General features: G+C 36.7%; 1 protein-coding gene and 1 long non-coding RNA gene across 8 annotated transcripts in view; one reads left to right on the top strand and one right to left on the bottom strand.

The window, feature by feature from the left end:
• LOC309660571 overlaps positions 1 to 21,321 on the bottom strand; it is a 202,219-nt gene that overhangs the window by 89,417 nt on the left and 91,481 nt on the right. The gene's annotated exons all lie outside the window — the stretch shown is intronic.
• PIK3CB (phosphatidylinositol-4,5-bisphosphate 3-kinase catalytic subunit beta) overlaps positions 1 to 21,321 on the top strand; it is a 194,059-nt gene that overhangs the window by 158,468 nt on the left and 14,270 nt on the right. For 6 of the 7 annotated variants that reach the window (XM_082461189.1, XM_082461186.1, XM_082461188.1 and 3 more), the window contains 5 exons: positions 1,002 to 1,145; positions 2,396 to 2,495; positions 11,739 to 11,917; positions 12,741 to 12,850; positions 14,632 to 14,710. In XM_082461189.1, coding sequence (XP_082317315.1) covers positions 1,002 to 1,145; positions 2,396 to 2,495; positions 11,739 to 11,917; positions 12,741 to 12,850; positions 14,632 to 14,710 — 612 coding nt within the window. The remainder of the gene's footprint in view (positions 1 to 1,001; positions 1,146 to 2,395; positions 2,496 to 11,738; positions 11,918 to 12,740; positions 12,851 to 14,631; positions 14,711 to 21,321) is intronic. The other variant, XM_082461187.1, reaches the window with a different exon arrangement.

Raw genomic sequence — 21,321 nt, 5'->3', positions numbered from 1 at the left:
CTTAAGATGGTTTTATAGATAGTTTTAAAAAATGAGGCTCCCAGTTGTTCCTCAGTCTCTCTGTTTGCATTGGAGACCTGAAGGGGAGGGGCTACCTGGCCCCCCTTGGACTGAGCTAAGTGTTTTTCTTAAATGTATTGACCCCTAGGAGGAGATTGCTGTGATCCCCATGTTCCATATAGGTAATTCTAATGTGTCTTGCTATGTTAAATTTTCTGGTATGAGGTTTTTTTCTAGTGTATAGTGTCCTAGGTTTCAGTCCCAGGTCAGTATCCTAGGTTTCATTCCCAGGTCTGCTTTAGACTACTGCTTAACCATTTATTGTCCAGGACTATAGTCACCAAGTAGAGGACTTGGGATACATATCTTACCTGACTACTGGAATTGCCTTTGGTGGGAGTGTGTTTACATGTGAATAGTTTGGAGATGGATACAAAATAGAGAGCCCGAACATTAATTCAGCTCATTTAATTACAATATTATGTCAATTCAATGAATCCATTCGCACTTACAAATACACTCTTTATCCTTCAAACTATTTGAAGATTTTAATTGTTCATTCATTTTCTGGGAGCAAAAATTACTTAATCCCAATGATATGAAAGGAAAATAAGTTGAAGTACTGATGGAATTTGTATTTTAAAAAGCTGGTTGGTTGACTGAGTACGTAACTTTTTCAGCATGATCAGAAAACTATTACCTAATTTTATTATAACTCTCGGCTGATTGTAAATACAATCATCAGTTGTATAAACCTAGTTAACTTAATAAAAATGCCCCATATATCTGCTCTTTGCTCCTTTTCACTCTTCTGCCCATCAGAAATTCTCAGCTTTTCTTATGTTATTGTAACAGTGAAACAGTGAATGTAAGTGTTCCCCAAGCTTGACCCAAAAGAACCATTGTGTTTCAGTAAGTTAGTATTTGATAAGTTTGATAGGAAGGGGTCTTTTTCCAGCACCGATTGTTGAGTGACTTACTCTGTCTTTTGTTTCTTTCAGTGATGAAGAACTCTCTCAATATCTTTTACAGTTGGTGCAAGTTTTAAAATATGAGCCTTTTCTTGATTGTGCCCTCTCTAGATTCCTACTAGAAAGAGCACTTGCTAATCGGAGGATAGGGCAGTTTTTATTTTGGCACCTTAGGTAAGTCTTTTATATTTCAAATCAAGTCCACCACGTGCTTTTGTAAATATTAACCAGCATAATACAGGGCATGTAGTAAAACAGTCTAGCTGCTTTAGTTGTTTATGAGCCATCCATAACATTTATGCTTTCTTGGTATCTACTCCTATTTCTTGATACCCAGACTCTCAATTTTCATGATTTGGCAAAGTAAGTGAGATAAGTGTCCCTTTATGCCTCCTTGATTTATAACTGAAATTAATAATTTTTTATTATGATAATTATAATTAATAATAATTATTATAATGTATTGCTATTTTCCAGTAAAGTATACTTATTGTGTTAATATTTTTGGACTAAAAACGTACTTATTGGGTAATGGTATCATCATTGCTACTATTGCATGAATAAAGATTTTAAAGTTTTCCTATAACAACAGCAACTTTATTTTTAGCTTCTTTATTAACTAGGTCATTTTCAGAAATACATGAATCTTATTAAACCAAGTTTATATAGGAGTAAAATCGGGAAAGAGAACTAAAGTTCTTTTGTTTCCTAGGAAGATTGTCAGTTCCTCATTTCTGACTCTATACTTGGACATTTGTGATTTTTTTCCATCTGGACTTCAGAGTACTGAAGCTAATCATTAACAGAAAAAAATAACTTTTCTCCTTTTTGGCTAAGCTTCTTAAGGAAAATAAGCTGTATAGTATTTTGATGTTAATTTTAGGAGTTATATTTCTGAATCTTGATTTCTTTATTATTCATAGTTTTTCCTTTCTTGTTTTTAACTTGTCTTCTTTTCTCATCCATTTCAATCTTCTTATTTTTAAATCCCTCAAGGAATAACAAAATAAGGTATTCCTTCCTTTTTCAAATGTGTACACCATTCTTTAAGTGAAAAAAAAAATCACATAGAAGCTAATTGAGGGATTAGTCAATTGTGTGATCTGAGTCAGATCTGTGTTTCATCTGAGTTGTCTGTAAATTGGTAATATTACCATTTCACTCCAAAAAACAAATAAGACATGATAACTTTGGATTTCTTAGAGTAAACAATTAACTAATGATAAAATTACATATCTTTTTGAACTATAGTGTTTAAAGAATTAAAAGTTGAGCATCCCATCTGTGATTGTGTACAAGATGATGTGTTCTCCCTTTCTTTGATTAGCATCATAAGTTAATTTCATAATAGAATAAAGAAGTCAGTATTTTTATTTGGTGACCTGAAGTGTTTGATAAATCTTCATAATATTAACTTTCCGCAGGTCAGAAGTGCACATTCCTGCTGTTTCAGTACAATTTGGTGTCATCCTTGAAGCTTACTGCCGGGGAAGCGTAGGTCACATGAAAGCGCTTTCCAAGCAGGTATCAGCTTATTTTAATCTTCATGTTCACTTTGTCACATGGTATTTGATAAATTGTGTCATATGCTAGTTCTCCTATCACAGTATTTCATAGAAGTTTCAATAACTGAACCCAGTTAATACATTTTTTAATCAAAATGTAAGCCAAGAAATGAAGTTTCAACAAATTTAGCAGAATATTATTAATTGAATGCTATCTGAAAAATTAGGATTCCTCATAGTATTAACACCATGCCTTAAATTTTAGTAGGAAATACCTATTTAGACATGCTTAACAATGGATTTAATGGTAACAAAGATTATGAAATCTTTAGACGCTGTTTTTCCATACCCCTGAGTTATTCTTTCCAGTTAGTATAGTATTTATGATTCATATGCTCTGCCATTTGTTTTAAACTGAGATATTTTGACACCTAAGTTTGTAGGTGTTACAGCTTCTAGAATTCAGAATCCTCAAGCTGCTTTTTCAAACTATATATACATGCCTGAAATTGTGATGCTCTCCCACATTCCCTCATTTTCTTCCTAGGCCTTCATTTTCTAATCATTTCAGGTGATGAGTTATTAGTGATACTAATAGGTCAGATATTAAATGCTTACTGTATGCCAGGAAGTATACTAAGTGTTTAAAGTATGCTATTTTACTCTCCTAATAATGTGCCACAGTATTTACTGTTACTGTCTGGATTTGACAAGGTGAAAAAACAATCTCTCCAAGAGATTAAGTAACTTGCCTAAAAACCCACAACTATTAAGTAAAAGAGTAAGTTTCAGACTTAGCTCTGTCCGACTATAAAACTAAATCTCTTTTTATTATACCGGGAGTTTTCAAACCTTTTTAGCAAAACCTCTCTTTTTAAAATCAAAACTGAAAGATAGATCCATTTTACAAAATAGACAACAATGTCATTTTATCAGTATAAATGTATCTTTGAAGCTAAAATAAAACATAAGCCATTAAACAGAATCATGATGCTGTTTTATTGAACACAGAATTTCATCAGGCGTTATTGTTGACAGTTGTCTCAGTATCCAGTTATTTGTGTATTTTATTTTGGAGATAATCCTGACTTATACCACTAAGTAATTACAAATAGTAATGGTTTTTAAAGAGCTTTCTTGCAAATGAGAAACATAACCTTGGCCCAAGCTTGATTTGTTGGTGGCTTCTTGGTCCCCTGAAGGATGAGATGAGAGCATTTCTGCCATCAGGTAAAGCAGCCCTGTATTAGCTTCTTCATGCTGGAATCCTTCATTGACAGATAGCAACGATATGCTCTTGTTCTCTAGCAATAGTTTTTCCTAAATTGAGTATTATCTAACATAACACAAGAAGATTTTTAAAAATGATTTAATACATATTTACTCAGAACTTGCTATATGCTAGGGTTTGTGTTGCTATTGGTGGTGTGAAGTCATATTAGCTATGTTGCTGTCATCAAGGATTTTATATTCCACAGAGTAGGTATACAAATTAGTGATATTATGATGGCAGTGTTATTAATGGGAGTATTATGTATGGTAGCACAAAAAAGAGGCACATATTCTAGCTTAGGGCATTAGGCAAGAGGTCACAGTGCAGGTGACACTTGTGGGTTTTGATGATCTAGTTAGCTAGTTGGAGAGTGTGGTAGTCAGTGCTCTACAGAGAGACAATTGTGTTTGTGTCTATATAGAGAAAGAGTGAAGGGAGCAGGTGGGTGAGATTGAGATTTATTATAAAGAATTGGCTCATGTGATTATGGAGGCCAAGAAGTCCCAAGATCTGCAGTCAAGCAAGCTGGAAATCCAGGAGAGCTGGTGGTGTAGTTCCAGCCTGAGTCTGAAGGCCTGAGAACCTGGAGAGCCAATAGTATATGAGTACCAGTCTGAAAGCAGACAGACTTGACACCGAAGAAGAGCCATTGTTTCAGTTCAAGTCTGAAGGCAGGAAAAGAACAATGTCCCAGCTCAAGGCAGTCAGGCAGGTGGAATTCCTTCTTTCTTGCAGGAGGGTCTGCCTTTTGTTCTATTCAAATATTTGGATGAGGCCCACCCACATAAGGGACGGCAATCAGCTGTATTCAGTCTACCTAATCAATTGTTAATCTCATCCAGAAACACCTAGAATAATGTTGGCCCAAATATCTGAACACTCCGTGGCCCAGTCAAGTTGATACGTAAAATTAGCCATCACAGGTCAACTTGGCGTCCATATGTAGCTCCTTAAACCCTTACTTAATCTCTAAATAAAGCCAATAACAAGGTCAAAATTCCACCTAACATGATACAGCAACCCTGAGTACCACCAATTACTCATTAACTTCTTTCTCAGAGGAGGAGATAATATCCTTGAGTGGCGTTTGTTCTTCTCCTTAATTCCCTGTAAATTAAATAGTATGTTGTAAAATTAATAATACTTAAATATTAAGATTTAAGTAATGATATAAAGTTAATGTATCTTATGTTACATGTTAAGGGAATAAGAGTGAGAAGGAAACAAAGACATTTGTTATATATGTGTGTATATATGTGTGTATACACCCATATTCATAACAAAATAAGATATTCATGACAGTTCTCTTTTCTGTAACTGATCACGTGGTTATATCTGGTATTTATCACTACCATCTTCTAACCCATCCTGTATTCCCTTTGTCTTCGGCAAGCACCTCAGTTGGTTGTGTTTTTACATGCTGGGATGACCTAAACCTTCATTCTTGAAGAGTCTAGGCCATGAGTAGTCCTACCTGGATTGACTTGTAATTTCCCATTGATCTTAATCACAGGACATGGTAATACTAAGAGATCACCTATATTCTAGACATACTCTTCCCTAATTTCTGCTTTGTAGTCAGGATCAATCATTCTAGCCAGCACCATAATGTACTTCTTTGCCTGTTGATCCAGAAGCATGAGGAACCCAAAATGGCTGGGCAGGAGTCTTACCATCCAGTTCAATGGAATTGTTGTGTCTCGCAGTAGAATCATTCTCCTCTCTGTAACTAAGACCTCTGTGCCAACAGAGCATAAGATCTCAGGAACAGGAAGCAAAAATTTTGTTAGTGGGTCATTAGGGGTAATAGTGAGTGGGTACTACTTATATTTTCACACCTTCATGGACCTGTGAATCCTGGCTATTGGAGAAACAGCATCATTTATTGGATTCTGATTCAGAGCATATACAGCCTTCTACAGAACCTTGCCCCAGCCCTGCAAGGTATTCACATCTAGCCAGCACTGTAATTGTCTTCAAAAGGCCATTCCACTGTTTTATCAAGGCAGCTACTTCAAAATGGTAGGGAACATGATAAGACTACTGAATTTTATGAGCGTGAGCCCTTTGCTGTGGAATGGGTTTTTTGATCAGAAGCAATGCTATGTGGAATGCCATGATGGTGGCTAAGGTGTTTTATAAGTCCATGGATGGTAGTTTTGGCAGAAACATTGTTTGTAGGCAAATTCATATCCAGAGTGTTTGTTTCAGTAAGCATAAAATACTGCCCTTTCCAAAAGGGAAGCAGTCCCATGTAATCAACCTGTCATTCCATAGCTGGCTGATCATCGCCAGGAAGTGGTGCCATATCGGGCGCTCAGTGTTGGTCTCTGGTGCTGGCACATCAGGCACTCAGCAGTGGCCGTAGCAGGTGGGCTTTGGTGAGTGGAGGTTCATGTTGCTGAGCACATACATAACCTCCATCCCTGCCACTGTTCTCCGTTGGGTGATGACCGGGTTGGCTGAGGAAAGGCTGGCTGGTATACATGGAATGGGTCATCCTAGCCACTTGATTATAAAAATCTTCCAAGGTTAAACTTTGGTGAGCATACAGTGGGACAAAAATATCTTTTATTTTTTTGTCCATTCAGAGAGGTCTATCACATACCTCTTCCTTAAATTTCCTTGTCACTAGTTTTCCAATCATGTTCCTTCTAAGTCTCTGACCATCAGCTAAGTGTTGGTCACAGCTCGTGAACTGGTATATAATTGCACATATGGCCATTTCTCCTTCCAAGCAAAGTGAACAACCAGGTGCACTTTCCGAAATTCTTCACACTGGGAGTATTTCCCTTCACCACTGTCCTTCAGGAATGTTCCAGAAGGGGGCTCTAGTACCACAGTTGTCCACTTTTGTATGGTGCCTACATATTGTAATCCAGTCATCTGTAAACCATGGTTAAGTCTTCTCTTCCTTTGTCAACTGATCATAAGGAACTCCCCATGAGGCCATGCTGCAGGCTAGGAAAGAGAAGGTAGTATAACAGGAGTGAGAAACCACAGACATTTGGGCCACTTCTTCATGTCACTTGTGCCTTCAGGACCCGATTAGGCCCAGTCTCGTATATAACCACTTTCACTTGATGATGGAGTGCCGCTGTGCTTGCCCATCTTTATGTGTGGTGGGTCAGATAACACCTGGTTCATGACAGGCAGCTCGGGTTGCATGGTTACTTCGTGGCCAGTGGTTGAGCGTTCAGTCTCTACTAAAACCCAGAAGCAAGCTAAGAGCTGTTTCTCAAAAGGAGAGTAGTTATCAGCAGGGCATGGTAGATTTTGTTTGTTTTTCCCCAAAATCCTAAGGACCTGTGCTGTGATTCACCTATAGGAGCCTGCCAAAGGCTCCAAATAGCATCCCTATATGTCACTGACAGATCAAGCACCATTAGGTCTGCTGGATCATGTGGCCACAATGTGCATGGCAGTTTGGGCCTGCTGCAGAGCATTCTCTTGTTCTGGGCCTCACTCAAAACCGGCACCTTTTGAGGTGCTGGGTCACTCAGTAAATAGGCCAAAGTGCATGAGGAATATGTTGCCTCCAAAATCCAAAGAGGCCCACAAGGTGTTGTGCCTTATTTTTGGTTGTAAGCAAATAAATTATTCTTCACCTTAGAAGGGATATCTTGACATGCTCCACACCACTTGAACCCTAGAAGTTTCACTGAGATTGAAGGCCTCAAATTTTTGTCGGATTTATTTCCCACCTTCTAACATACAAATTTCTTTAAGTCTAGAGTAGTTGCTACATGTTACTCACTAGGTTCAATCAGCATAATGTTATCACTGTAATGGATCAGCATGATATCTTATTGAAGGGAAAGTCGATCAAGATTCCGGCAAACTAAACTATTACATAGAGCTGGAGAATTGATGTACCCCTGAGTTAGGACAATGAAAGTGTATTGTTGGCCTTGCTAACTTAAGCAAATTGCTTATGGGGGTCCATACTGACACATACGGAGAAAAAAAAGCACTTGTCAGATCAGTAGTTGCATACCACGTATCAGGGGGTGTGTTTATGCAATGAAACTACATCTGGTATACCACCTGGTTAATGCTGTAACAATCCACTGTAATTCTCTAAGAGTCATCTATCTTTTGCACAGGCCAAATAGGCAAGATGAATGAGGATGTGATGGGCATCACCACCTTGCATCTTTCAAGTCCTCGATGATAACACTAATCTGTACAGTTACTCCAGGAATGTTTTTACCGTTTTCTTGGGAAGGGACAGTTGTAATAACTTCCACCTGGCCTTTCCCATCATAATAACCCTCACTCCACGGGTCAGGGAAACAACATAGGGATTCTGTCAGCTCCTGAGTATATCTATTTCAGTTATTCATTCCAGAACTAGAGAAATAACCACAAGATGGGTTTGGGACCCACTGGGCCCACCATGAGACAGATTTGTGCTAAAACTCCATTGTTAACTTGGCCTCCATAAGCCCCTACTTTGGTGGACCTCAGTGATGTTTTGGGTCTCTTCGAATTAGTGTCAATTTAGAACCAGTGTCCAGAAGTCCCTGCAAGTTCTGATTATTTCCTTTCCCCCAGTGTGCGTTTGCTATGGTAAAAGGCCATGGGTCCCTTTGGGGAAGCCAGGGGAAAGTCAGTTTCAGTATGGGTGATATAGGAGAGTTCACAGGCGTCATTCAGCGTTGATGAAAGTGTTGGGGGATTTATTAACTTTTTAGTGTGTCTAAGCCTATGAGTACATGTTAGAGAAATGAGGTGTTTATTATTGTCATGGTGTAAACATAGACCATAAGCTGTATGTGACTGTAAGTATTACAGTATGTAAGCTGTAAGTATTAGCAGAGTAGTTTCATCTAGCTGATATAAACTGAAATCAGTATATTCAATCCACCTAACTGAAATTTTCTGTAGTATTAAATCTTCTCTCCCAGACTTTACTTTTTGGTACTACATTGTTTTTTAATTGTGGCAAAGACTCCCCTACCTTTTTACCTTTTCTAACTTCTCTATCTCATTTGAAGGCCATTTGTTTCCCCACTCCTAACCTTCTGTTCATTCCTATACCTCTGTGGTATCACACCCTATTTTTATATCAGCTCTCTGTAGTATTATAATTTCCAGTTCCACTACACTTTTTTAACTCATTTGCATTGCCAGAGGAACTACCGTAGGTTTTCATAGATGATTTTAATATTTACGGTTTTTTATTCATGTTAAAATAACTGTATCTGATCCCTCCTTTTTGGAAAGCCCTTTAATGATGGTAATAATAGCTAACATTTATTCACCACTTATTATGGGCCATTTATTCTTTACAAGAATATGAGATAGATACTATTAGTCCCCTTAATTTTATAGTCCTTTTAAAGATATCTCATACCTATCAATTTCTCTTGTGTTCATGGGTACCATCCTTGTCCAACCCACGATCCTTTCTCACCTGGATGTCTTCATTAACCTCCTAAATTGTGCCCCTTGTTTCCATTCTTCTGCACGCACGCACATGTGCACACACACACAGAGACACACACACACACACGTACCTTCATTCTCTACCCAGCAGATAAAATGATCTTTTTAAAATGTAGATGTATTCCCTTTTTAAAATCCCTGCAGTAATTTTCATTGCATAGAGAATAAAATCCAAATTTTAACAAAGTCTATTAAGACCCCACTTGATGAGGTCCCTACTTCTTTGGCCTCATTCATATGAGCAGACAACACTGGACGTTTTTTTGGTTCTCTGGGAACCTCAGTTTGACTTTTATACCAGCAAACATATGACATATGTCTGATCATATTATTCTCACTCTTTTCTTGACAGATGAACAGCCAGGGGAAGATTGTACCCTTTACATGGCAGTTCTTGTTATCACTGTAAACCTATAGTGTGACAAGGTGTTGAAACACTTAAAGTATTTGACTTATGGCCATGTGGGTATTCAGACGCTGTTCCAGGAAATGGATATCAACATAATTAGGGTTAGGCCCTGAAAATTCACAACTGTACAAACATGGAAGAAATTCAAATTTGAAATACTTCAAAAAGTTCCTGTTTGCATAGCCCATTTTTCAGCGAGTTCCCTTTTCACCAGTGTTTGTACAGCTCCTGAAATTGTTGAGAAATGGGGTGTCTGTGGTTTTGACAGATGGCTAACTTGGCAAGCTTCAGCAATCTCAATTTTATCATCAAGCTACATAGAACCTTCCCAGTTTCCTGTGAGCAAGCCCTCAGCCTGTCTGTAGAAACTGCATGCTGAATTCACCTCCCTACAGAGTCTTAGTGGTTTCCTTGCATAGAAGCAAAGTTCAAAAATGAAAACATGGTGTAAAATAAATCTCCTGTTCATCAAAATGCAAGCCATGGTGTTCATAATGTTTGTTGCCTACATATTTTATATGCTTGTTATACACAATTCACATGTTGATATATGTATTCTGTTTTTATCATTTGTTGTTTCCAGTTTTAATGACATAATGATAAAATAAAATATTCCTTTTTATGTTTTATAGCTGGCTGAGGCTGGGTCTTACAGAATTTGACATAATATTACATGGAAAGACCTTGAGTTACTAAACAATAAAGTTGACTTTTCTTTCCTTCTTTTTTTTTTAAGTTTATTTATTTTATTTATTATTTTTGGCTGTGTCAGGTCTTCGTTGATGTGTGCGGGCTTTCTCTAGTTGAGGCGAGCGGGGGCTACTCTTTGTTGCGGTGTGCGGGCTTCTCATTGCAGTGGCTTCTTGTTGCAGAGCACGGGCTCTAGGCGTGCGGGCTTCAGTAGTTGTGGCACATGGGCTCAGTAGTTGTGACTCACAGGCTCTAGAGCGCAGGCTCAGTAGTTGTGGCGCACGAGCTTAGTTGCTCCGCGGCATGTGGGATCTTCCCGGACCAGGGCTCGAACCCGTGTCCCTTGCATTGGCAGGTGGATTCTTAACCACTGCACCACTAGGGAAGCCCAGTAAAGTTGACTTTTAAACACATGCTTTTATTTATTTATTTATGGTTACACTAGGTCTTCGTTGCTGCATATGGGCTTTCTCTAGTTGCGGCAAGCGGGGGCTACTCTTCGTTGTGGTGCACAGGCTTCTCATTGCAGTGGCTTCTCTTGTTGTGCAGCACGGGGCTCTGGGTGCACGGGCTTCAGTAGTTGTGGCACGCAGGCTCAGTAGTTGTGGCTTGCGGGCTCTAGAGCGCAGGCTCAGTAGTTGTGGCGCACGGACTTAGTTGCTCCGTGTCATGTGGGATCCTCCCGGACCAGGGCTCGAACTCGTGTCCCCTGCATTGGCAGGCGGATTCTTAAACACTGCGCCACCAAGGAAGTCCCAGACACATGGTTTTGATTCAGTTGGCCATTGTTGATTCCCCTTGTACTACTTGCATGATTTTTTTTTTTTTTTTTGCGTAAGTTTTGATAGCCAGAGTTACCTCATTATAAAAACCACTTAATTTAGACTTGAACAATAGCTACTGTTGTCTATATTCATATCTATTTTATTGCACAAAAATTTACTTTATACTCTTAGTGGAAAGAGAATACACTGAGGAGATGTTACACGAGAGTGATGACAAAGATAGTAAGGTTGAATGTCAACCCCAGGGTTACTTGTACATAGATTTTCCTTTCGTACTATGGCGTTGCCCAATTAGAGTGGTTCAGATTAATTGTGTTTCAAATTCTATTACTCAGTTGCAGAGTTCTGAGTAAAGTTTCATGCTTATCTTCTTACCTATAATCTATGTCTCTTTTCTCTAATTTATAAGATTTTAAGAAAAGGGTTCAAGAACATTTGAAAAATGGTGCTTTAAGTAACAAGTGGTAACAATTAATTTATTTCGTTGTATCTAATATTTTTGTCATAAACCAAGCACTGTTTTTACTTTAGCTGGTTGTCCTGCGTGTGTATTGTGGGGAGGAGGGTGGTGAGGGAATGGTATTGATTAATATTATCACATGATATTATTTTTAACATAAATGAATTTTGGTGGTGGGGAAACTTATTTTTCAGGTTGACGCACTCAATAAATTAAAAACTTTAAATAGTTTAATCAAACTGAATGCAATGAAGCTAAATAGAGCCAAAGGGAAAGAAGCAATGCACACTTGTTTAAAACAGAATGCTTATCGGGAAGCCCTCTCTGACCTGCAATCACCTCTGAACCCATGTGTTATCCTCTCAGAACTCTAGTAAGTGACCTTCTGTACTGTGCTTAGTGAATCTCCCATTAAATAGCAATGCAGAAGGGATTTCTGAGTGACTGCCTTAGGGGAGCAGTAGGGACAGCTGTTAGCCTCAGTAAGTGGAATATAATTAAAAAAGGAAAATGTTAAAGTTCTCAAGTTATTCTTGTGTTAATAGGATGTATGCCTTCTAGCTAAATTTGCCTGTGGGATTAGTGAAAGTTAATGCAAGTTCATTTCCTTTCAGTTGTATGTAATTAAATTTGTTTTCTATATTACTGGTTTCTAAGAGTTGAAAATCCTATGTAAGCAAAATGTTGGCAGCCATCATAGATTATTTACTAATTAAACTTTCCTATTTCAAAATGAGATTTTTGAATGAATTTAGAAAATTATTTCTCATTTTTACTTTTCCTACAGAAGTAATAATGGGAAAGTGATAATTATGTTCAGTATATCAGTATGCAAAATTGATCCCTCTTTAAGAAATCAAGAATGGACTTACAATCCAGTGTTACATTCTGATTTTTATTGTCTATGTATAATAACATAAAGTTAAGAAAGAATAAGGGAAGAAAAGGAGGAATTTTAAATGTAGCCATAAGAAGGGCAAATCTGGGTTTTCAGTCCAGCTCACCTGGCGTCACTACATGCCAGCCAAGGCTAGCATTGCGGTTGCTTTTCTGCCAAGAGGAAATGTTCTCTTTCTGACTTCTGTATACCTGGAACAGGTGAGGGGTTTTCCCAAGCCTAGTATATCATGGCAACGTTACAGTCTTGCTGTATCTTTAAATTGAAGTGGGCTAATTTTCCCCTTTCTTCCTTTCAGTATTGAGAAGTGTAAATACATGGATTCGAAAATGAAGCCTTTGTGGCTGGTGTACAACAACAAGGTGTTTGGTGAGGATTCAGTTGGAGTGATTTTTAAAAATGGTGATGGTATGTACGGAGGTTTTTACAGTGCCAAATTCCTTAGTATTTTTCATTTGCTGTCCATTTGCTTTATCTGAAAGGTGATGTGTAAATGTATAACAAACAGATGGCAGCCAAGAGGTAGCTATCAGTGGTCATAAATTTGAATTTGGCATGTCATAAATCCCCTTTTTATTTTCGCTTTGGAGAATGATTTCTACAGCTTACTTACATACATAAATTTGAATTTGGCATGTCATAAATCCCCTTTTTATTTTCGCTTTGGAGAATGATTTCTACAGCTTACTTACATACATTGTTCTAATAAACCTTCCTTTTTTCCTACAAAATACAAAGCTGTCTACTCCTTTGGTAAAAAGCTTCTGAAATGCAAGAGAATATTTTTAATAATATATTCATACATCCTGTTTCAATGATAGCAATTTTGATATTGCTGCCATAGTTTTGTGTTTTAATTAAAATATCTTACCCATACTTCATAAAGGAAATGCCTGTGAAGTAATCACACCAACCAGAAGGCAGTCATGACTGCTACCACTTGTTAGTTTTGTGATTGCAGGCAAATCATAAAATTCATTGAGCTTCAGGATCTTCTTGTCCATGAGGATTATAGCATCTCTGTGTTGGGTTTATTAAATGGAATTAAGTGAGATAACATAAGTATATGTGCTTAGCTTAGTATGTGCTTACCACTTTTTTTTTGTTTTTTGTGTTTTGGAATATAGTTGCTTTGTAGTGCTGTGTTAAGTTTCTGGTATACAGCAAAGTGAATCAGTTACACGTATACACATATCCATTCTTTTTTAGATTCTTTCCCGGTTAGGTCACCACACATCACTGAGTAGAGTTCCCTGTGGTATACAGTAGGTTCTCATTAGTTATCTGTTTTATACATAGTAGTGTATATATGTCAATCCCAGTCTCCCAGTTCATCCCACCCCACCTTCCCCCCTTGGTAACCATAAGTTTGTTCTCTACATCTGTGACTCTATTTCTGCTTTGCAGATAAGTTCATGTTTACCATTTTTCTAGATTCCACATATAAGCGATATTATACGATGTTTGTTTTTCCCTTTCTGACTTCATTCTGTACAACAATCTCTAGGTCCATCCACATCGCTGCAAATGGCACTATTTCGTCCCTTTTTATGGCCAAGTAATATTCCATGGTATATATTACCACATCTTCTTTATCCATTCCTCTTGCTTGCAACTATTTTTAAAAGAAGTTTTAGTATTTCCTAGACATTTAACCCCACTTGATAGTATAAATGTCACTATGTGGAAGTCTGTACTTTCACTACCTCTTACCTAAAAATTACCCTTGGACATGATAATAAATAAAATCAACGATAACAGTTTTGTGAACCCATCATACAGTTAACTTATGTGATTCTTAAGAATTTCTTCTGCATCCCTAAAGACAAACAAGAAGAAAAAAAATTAGCAATGTGAATTGTATGGATGCTGTAACACAGCATTACTGTATTATAGCAGTATTACAGCACCCGTACAATTAGTATAATAGCTTGCACATGGTAAACAACTAAAAATATTTTTAAACTTAATTTCTGAAGTAGTTACAGGAGCATGCTGACCAACAAACCTAGTATTTAACATAATGAATATGGTCAGCATTAAAATTCTGGAGAAAAATTAACAGAGCCATTATTTGTCAGTGTTTTTCCCCAGCCAGTTAATTCTGGTTGAATTAGCTAATCTTGAATAAATGTTATTAAGCATAAAGTGGAAAGCACTTATAACATAGCAGGGTTCTTTCCCCTTAGATTTACGGCAGGATATGTTGACACTCCAAATGCTGCGCTTGATGGATTTACTCTGGAAAGAAGCTGGTCTGGATCTTAGGTGAGATTTCTAGTGAATTTATTTTTATCTCATGTTGTAGTCCTTCTACAGTAGAATTTTAAAATTATAAAACCTTCTTGATTTCTTCCTGCTATTATTATTGGTCGTTCATAATTATATTTATATAACGCTTTATAGTTTACAATGTGCTCTCAAATACATTATCTTATTGAAACCTCATCAAGTGTAAAACTATACATGTGACAGCAAGAGTCATATCCCAATCTGTGGTTTTGAAGATGGTCTCAGGAAGGATGACTGGTGGTCATGGGAGTGATAAGCCAGAGAAGGGCCTGCCCCTCTTCTTACTTAGCTTAGTAACATTGATTCTTCTAATCTTCCCGAAAGGGAAGTGTTTAGGTGGGCTTTCAGGGTTTTTTGCTGGCCACCATTGTTAGGGGTAGACAATGAGCAGAACAGATTTATGGCAACAGAGAAAGAGGAAACATAATGGATTTTAAAGTTTAATTATTATAAAATCTTTTAAGATAAAGAGCAGATGAAGGTAATTGCAAACAAGACCACATAAAAATATAAGATTTGAATGTCAACAAACAAAAGTCAAGCCTCTGGGCATTATATTCATAATGAACAGGACAGGGGGATAATAATTCTAAATATTTAAAGAGTTCATAGAAATAAATATATGGGGAGAAGATATGAAAAGGCCATTCAAGTTATAAAATAAATAAACTAATAATTATGCGAAGACTGTCAGTTCTAATGTAGAAGTATGAATTAAAAGAACAATTAGATAGCTTTGATTTCCTTGCAAAAATTCTGTTAAGTGAAATGTAGTCTGGAACACTGTTGAAGTAACAAAAACACAAATATTGTCATATACCATTTTAGATGAATATAAACCTCTCTGAATCAAGTTTATTTATTCCCTATATCCAGTATTTCCAGAATTTAATTTAAAATTAGAAATGTGAACAGAGACTTATGCACAGAGATATTCATCCTTATTTACAGTAAAAGAAACATTGGGCCACCTTTTGAACATTTGCTCAATAGGATAACAGTTTAAAAGATGATTAGCTTTCACATATGACCAAACATCTCAGGTATTTAAAAGTATTGTTTATGGAGAATTGCTAACAATTTGGAGAAAGTACTATCTTCAAATGTCAAATGAGATAAGTGAGATGCAAAAAAATATTTTTATAGAATGATTTCAACCATGTTAAAAATTCCTGAAAAATGACACACTAAAATGTTGACAGAAACTAAAATGTATAGTAGACATTACTTCTGGGTGGTAGGATTAAAGGTGATACAATCTCTCTTCCCTGTCCCCCCTTTTGGTATACCTGTTTATCTAGTTTTCTATGGTGTACTCCTTTTTTAATCAAGGGGGAAAAAACATTAAACATATTTCATGATACAATACAGGGCCATACAATTAAAAATTTTTTTTCTATGCTAGTTATTAATGAATAACTTCATCTTTTACCTAATTCTTTTTTTAATTGTGGAATATTTCAAACATGAAATATAGATGATAATTGACAACATTTTTTGTGTTCTTAAACCCAGACTTGAGTATACATTTAGCTATTAAATGACAAATGTTAACATGTTTCCATATTTACTTCTTTAAAAAAGGAATTAAATATGCAGATAAAATTAATGCATTCTTATCCTCTTCCACTTTCTCACAACTCAGGATTTACCATTATTCTAAACTGTAATATATATGTTTTTGTGCTTTAACTATATATTATGTATCCATTGAATGTTTTGAACTTCCAGTAAATACTGTCCTAGCACATGTAACTTTTTGAAGTTTACTTTTTTTATTACATTTTTTGAGATATATCAAGATTAATATGTGAAGTTCTAATTTGTTGTTTTCACTTCTCTATTAATGTTTTGAGTAAATACAAAAATTTATCCATTCCTCTATTAGAAGCTATTTGTGTTCATTTGTTTTTGTTTTTTATTTATTTTTTAAACCTAAAGTTTACACACTTTTCTTACGTTTGAAGAGTTCTTTAGTTTATATAGCCAGAAGTGGAATTGCCGGGTCATAAGGCGTGCATATTTTCAACCTTACCACCATTGCCCAACTGGCTTCCAGAATGGTTGTACCAGTGTTATGTTTCTACCCAGAAATATCTCCTTGCCAATCAGACTTGTTAATTTTTTGCAAATCTAATGGATATAACACAGTATCGCATAGAATTTTAATTTGCATTTGTTTGGTTGAGTAATTTTTCAGTGTTTATAAGTATTGTGTTTTCTCTCTGCTATAAGTTACCTAGGTTACTTCAAGGTTTATGCTTTTTGTTACGTTATTTTAAAAAAATCCTTCCCTGTACAGTTATCTTAAAGATGCTGTCTTATATTTTATTTTCCAAATTTTAAACTTGATATGCTTTCTTCTCTTCTGTCTCTGCAAAAGTTTGGTCCTGGTGTTGATTTTTTGGGATCTAGGTTTTTTTGACTACTGATTTTCCTTAATGGTTATTGGACTCTTTGGGTTGTTTTCCCTCTTGAGTCACTTTGAGGCTAAGCATTGTCCAGTTCATCATTGTTTTTGAATTTATTACCATACTTTTTTTTATAACATCCTCTTGTAATTTAAAAACCTCTGCTATGTTTAACTTTTTTCTCCTTTTGCATTTGTAAAATTATTTTGTATGCAATATTTTTTCCTTATTAGCCTTATTAGAGGTTTCCATCTTAGTATTTTAAAAGAGTGACCTTCTAGTTTTATGTTTTCATTTTCTGTTTTTTTTTTAAATTTATTTATTTATTTTTGGCTGCGTTGGGTCTTCGTTGCTGTGCGCGGACTTTCTCTAGTTGCAGCAAGCAGGGGCTACTCTTCGTTGCCGTGCGTGGGCTTCTCATTGCGGTGGCTTCTCTTGTTGCAGAGCACGGGCTCTAGGCACACGGGCTTCAGTAGTTGTGGCACACGGGCTCAGTAGTTGTGGCTCGTGGGCTCTAGAGCACAGGCTCAGTAGTTGTGGCGCACGGGCTTAGTTACTCCGTGGCATGTAGGATCTTCCTGGACCAGGGCTCAAACCCATGTCGCCTGCATTGGCTGGCGGATTGTTAACCACTGCGCCACCAGGGAAGTCCCCATTTTCTGTTTTATCATTGATTACATCTTTATAGTTTCCTTCCTTTTATTTGTGTTAATTCTGTTGTTCTGATTTTTTGAGATGAACATGTAGAACATTAATTTCCATTTTTTTCATATATACAAATTAAAACCATGTTTCCTCTAACTACTGCCTTAGCTGCATCCCGGAAGTTTTAAAATGTACTTATTTATGCATTTTCATAATACATCGCACTATATGGAATTCAGTTCTAAATGTTTTATTTCCATTTGTATTTCTTCATCTCCTGAACTAGTTTAAATTATTTTTTTTTAAATCTGTGTTTATTTATATTAAATAAAGATCTTTCCAACATGCAACAGCTATCTGTTTTGTTTTGTTTTTTAAATTTATTTATTTATTTATTTATTTTTGGCTATGTTGGGTCTTCGTTTCTGTGCCAGGGCTTCCTCTAGTTGCGGCAAGCGGGGGCCACTCTTCATCGCGGTGCACAGGCCTCTTCACTATCGCGGCCTCTCTTGTTGGGGAGCAGAGGCTCCAGACGCGCAGGCTCAGTAGTTGTGGCTCACGGGCCTAGTTGCTCCGTGGCATGTGGGATCTTCCCAGACCAGGGCTCGAACCCGTGTCCCCTGCATTTGCAGGCAGATTCTCAACCACTGCGCCACCAGGGAAGCCCCTGTTCACTTTCTTGATAGTGTCCTTTGATACACAAAATTTTTTACTTTGATGAAGTCCAATTTATCTATTTTTTTCTTTAGCTGCATGTGTTTTTGGTGTCAGGTCTAAGAAACCATTGTCTAATCCAGTGTCATGAAGATTTACGCCTGTCCTTTCTTCTGAAAATTTTAGTTTAGCCCTTATCTAGGAGGTCATTAATCCATTTTTAGTTAATTTTTATATGGTATGTAGTAGGAGTCCAATTTCATTTTTTTGTATTGGTATCCAGTTGTCTCAGCACCATTGTTTAAAAGACTGTTCTTTCTTCATTGAATTATCTTGGCACTTGTGTCAAACATGGATTGACTGTAAATGTGAGGGTTTTTTCCTGGAGTCTAAATTCTGTTTCATTGACCTACATGTCTATCTCTGTGCACAGTCTTGATTACTTTGTAGTAAGTTTTGAAATTGAGAATTGTCTGCCTACATTCTCTTATAGGAGTTCTGTGGTTTCAGGTCTTATATTTAGGTCTTTAATCCATTTTAAGTTTGTTTTTATATATGGTGTGAGAAAATGTTCTGTTTTCATTCTTTTATATGTAGCCTTCCAGTTTTCCCAGCACCGCTTATTGAAGAGACCGCCTTTTCTCCATTATATTTTCTTGCTTCCTTTGTCGTAGGCTCATTGACCATACATGCATGGGTTTACTTCTGGGCTCTCTATTCTGCACCATTGATCTATGTGTCTGTTTTTGTGCCAGTACCATGTTGTTTTGATTACTGTAACATTGTAGTATAGTCTGAAGTCTAGGAGTGTGATACCTCCAGCTTTGTTCTATTTTTCCTCAAGATTGCTTTTGCTATTTGGGGTCTTTCGTGGTTCCATATAAATTTTAGGATTATTTGTTCTAGTTCTATGAAAAATGTCATGGTATTTGGTTCATTTAAATGATATCTATTTATAGTCTCTGGTAATTCATCATTCTTGTACTTCTCTTTTGTTCTTTAGACATGGTTCCTTTTACTTCTTTGAACATACTTAAAATAGGGGTTTTAAATTTCACAACCCTGCAAATCAGATTCTCTCCCTTGTTCAGGATTTTTTGTTGTTGCTGTTTGTTGTTTGTTTCGTGACTTCTCAGCTAATTATGTAAGGTTTTTATTCTTTGTCATGTGTGGTCACTGATTTCTCTGCCTGGTTAGTTTATTGGTCAGCTGATTAACCACAAATTTCCTTAAATGCCTGGAATTCTTAAGTCTTTCAGTCTTTACTGAGGGTTTCTGTGTGCATGATGGGGCATTCCGTCAGGAGTCAGCCAGGTAGTTCAGAGCTGTGCCTTAGCCTTAACTTGTGTAAGCCTCAGAGTTAGTAAGAGGTGAGAGCTAGGGCCTTCTAGCTTCTTTCCTGTCCATTTGCACAGCCCCAGGAATGCATACAACCATTGCCATGCACATGGCTTCTAGATTCCTAATGGGCATGTTGTAGTCTTTCACTGTCCCCTGTGAACATCTCATTCCACAGTTTATTCTTTAAGTTTTTTAGTTAGCTTATTGTTTGCCTCAACTACTTTTACCCCTAAGACAGCTGCAGTGTTAAACAATTGATTCAGATTATTTTTGAGAAACACCGCTAGCTAAAAGGCAGTTCACAGTAGGCAAGGTCTGAGTCAGGTCAAAGAAACAGTGTGAGTGGGATCTTCCTGGAAACTACTAGAGAGTTCAAAGAATAACAGTTACATAGAAATGAGGCTTTGAAGGAGCTCCAACCCCATTTTTGCCCCCTCTAGTGGCTACCAGATTGCTGTAGTCACAATGATTATGTGCCATTTGTTGCCAGGTCTACTGCAGAACTGTGAAGTAGGCAAGATTAGAATAACTAATGGTAAAACTCAACTGAGATTCAGCCATTTTCTTCAAGAAACACTCCCCAGATTGTTGCAACCCATTTTTGTATTTCCATATTACTGAAATAGTTGATTCTTGACAATTTTTTGCCAGTGTTCCTGTTTTTATGGAAGAGTGGATTTTCAAATGTCCTTTAACTCCCTGTTTTTGCTGACATTACCTGGTTATACAGCTGCTTTCCATAGAAACCTTGAAGATGTTATTCCATGGTATTCTGACCTCTGTTATTATTTTAAAAAGTCTGCTGTCAGTCTAAACTGACGTTGCAGAAAAAAATTTCTCTTTGCCTTTCATTTCTGCAGTTTTATTGTAATTTGTCTGTGTATGGATTTCTTTTTATTTATTTTTACTTCCCCATTCTCATTGTATCTTTTCAATCAAAGAAAATCACCTCTTTTAGTTTCTACAGAATGTATCCATATTCTTCAGCATTGCAGTTCTCTCACTCTCACAGTCTTCTCCTGCAACTTTAATAGATGTATATTGGTTTTTCTTGTTCTGTCTTGCATTTCTCTTAACCTCTTTCCTATTTCTCTCCTTCTTTATGCAACATTTTTTTGTAGTTTCTTTTATTCTGTCTTCCATTTCACTAATTATCTCTTCAGTATTGTCTAATCTCTTGTGTATCAGTGTAGTATGTTTATTTCAATGACTTTTTATTTAGGAGTTGTATTGATTTTGTTTTGTATACCTGTTCTTTTTTTAATACTATACTCTCCTTATGCTTTCTATTCCTCTTCATGTCTTTCATCATTTTAGCATCTCTTTCGTATTGTTGTTCTGTTTTATCTCTTAGGGTGTCACCTTTTCATTTATCTGCTTAATCTTATTCATTTCCTTGTGTAGTTAATAATACTTGGTTTTGAATTCATTATTGGTGAGTTTTGTGTGTTCTGTAAGGGTCCTTTCCTCCCTAGGGTGTGAAAATTTGCCCCCCAAAATGAAGTTTGGTCTAGTTTGTGCTTTTGCCCAAGCTCT

The sequence above is a fragment of the Balaenoptera physalus genome, assembly GCF_965194825.1.
Source record: "Balaenoptera physalus genome assembly, chromosome: 4".
Classification (NCBI taxonomy): Eukaryota; Metazoa; Chordata; class Mammalia; order Artiodactyla; family Balaenopteridae; genus Balaenoptera; species Balaenoptera physalus.
This window is presented reverse-complemented; position numbering and strand designations above follow the sequence as displayed.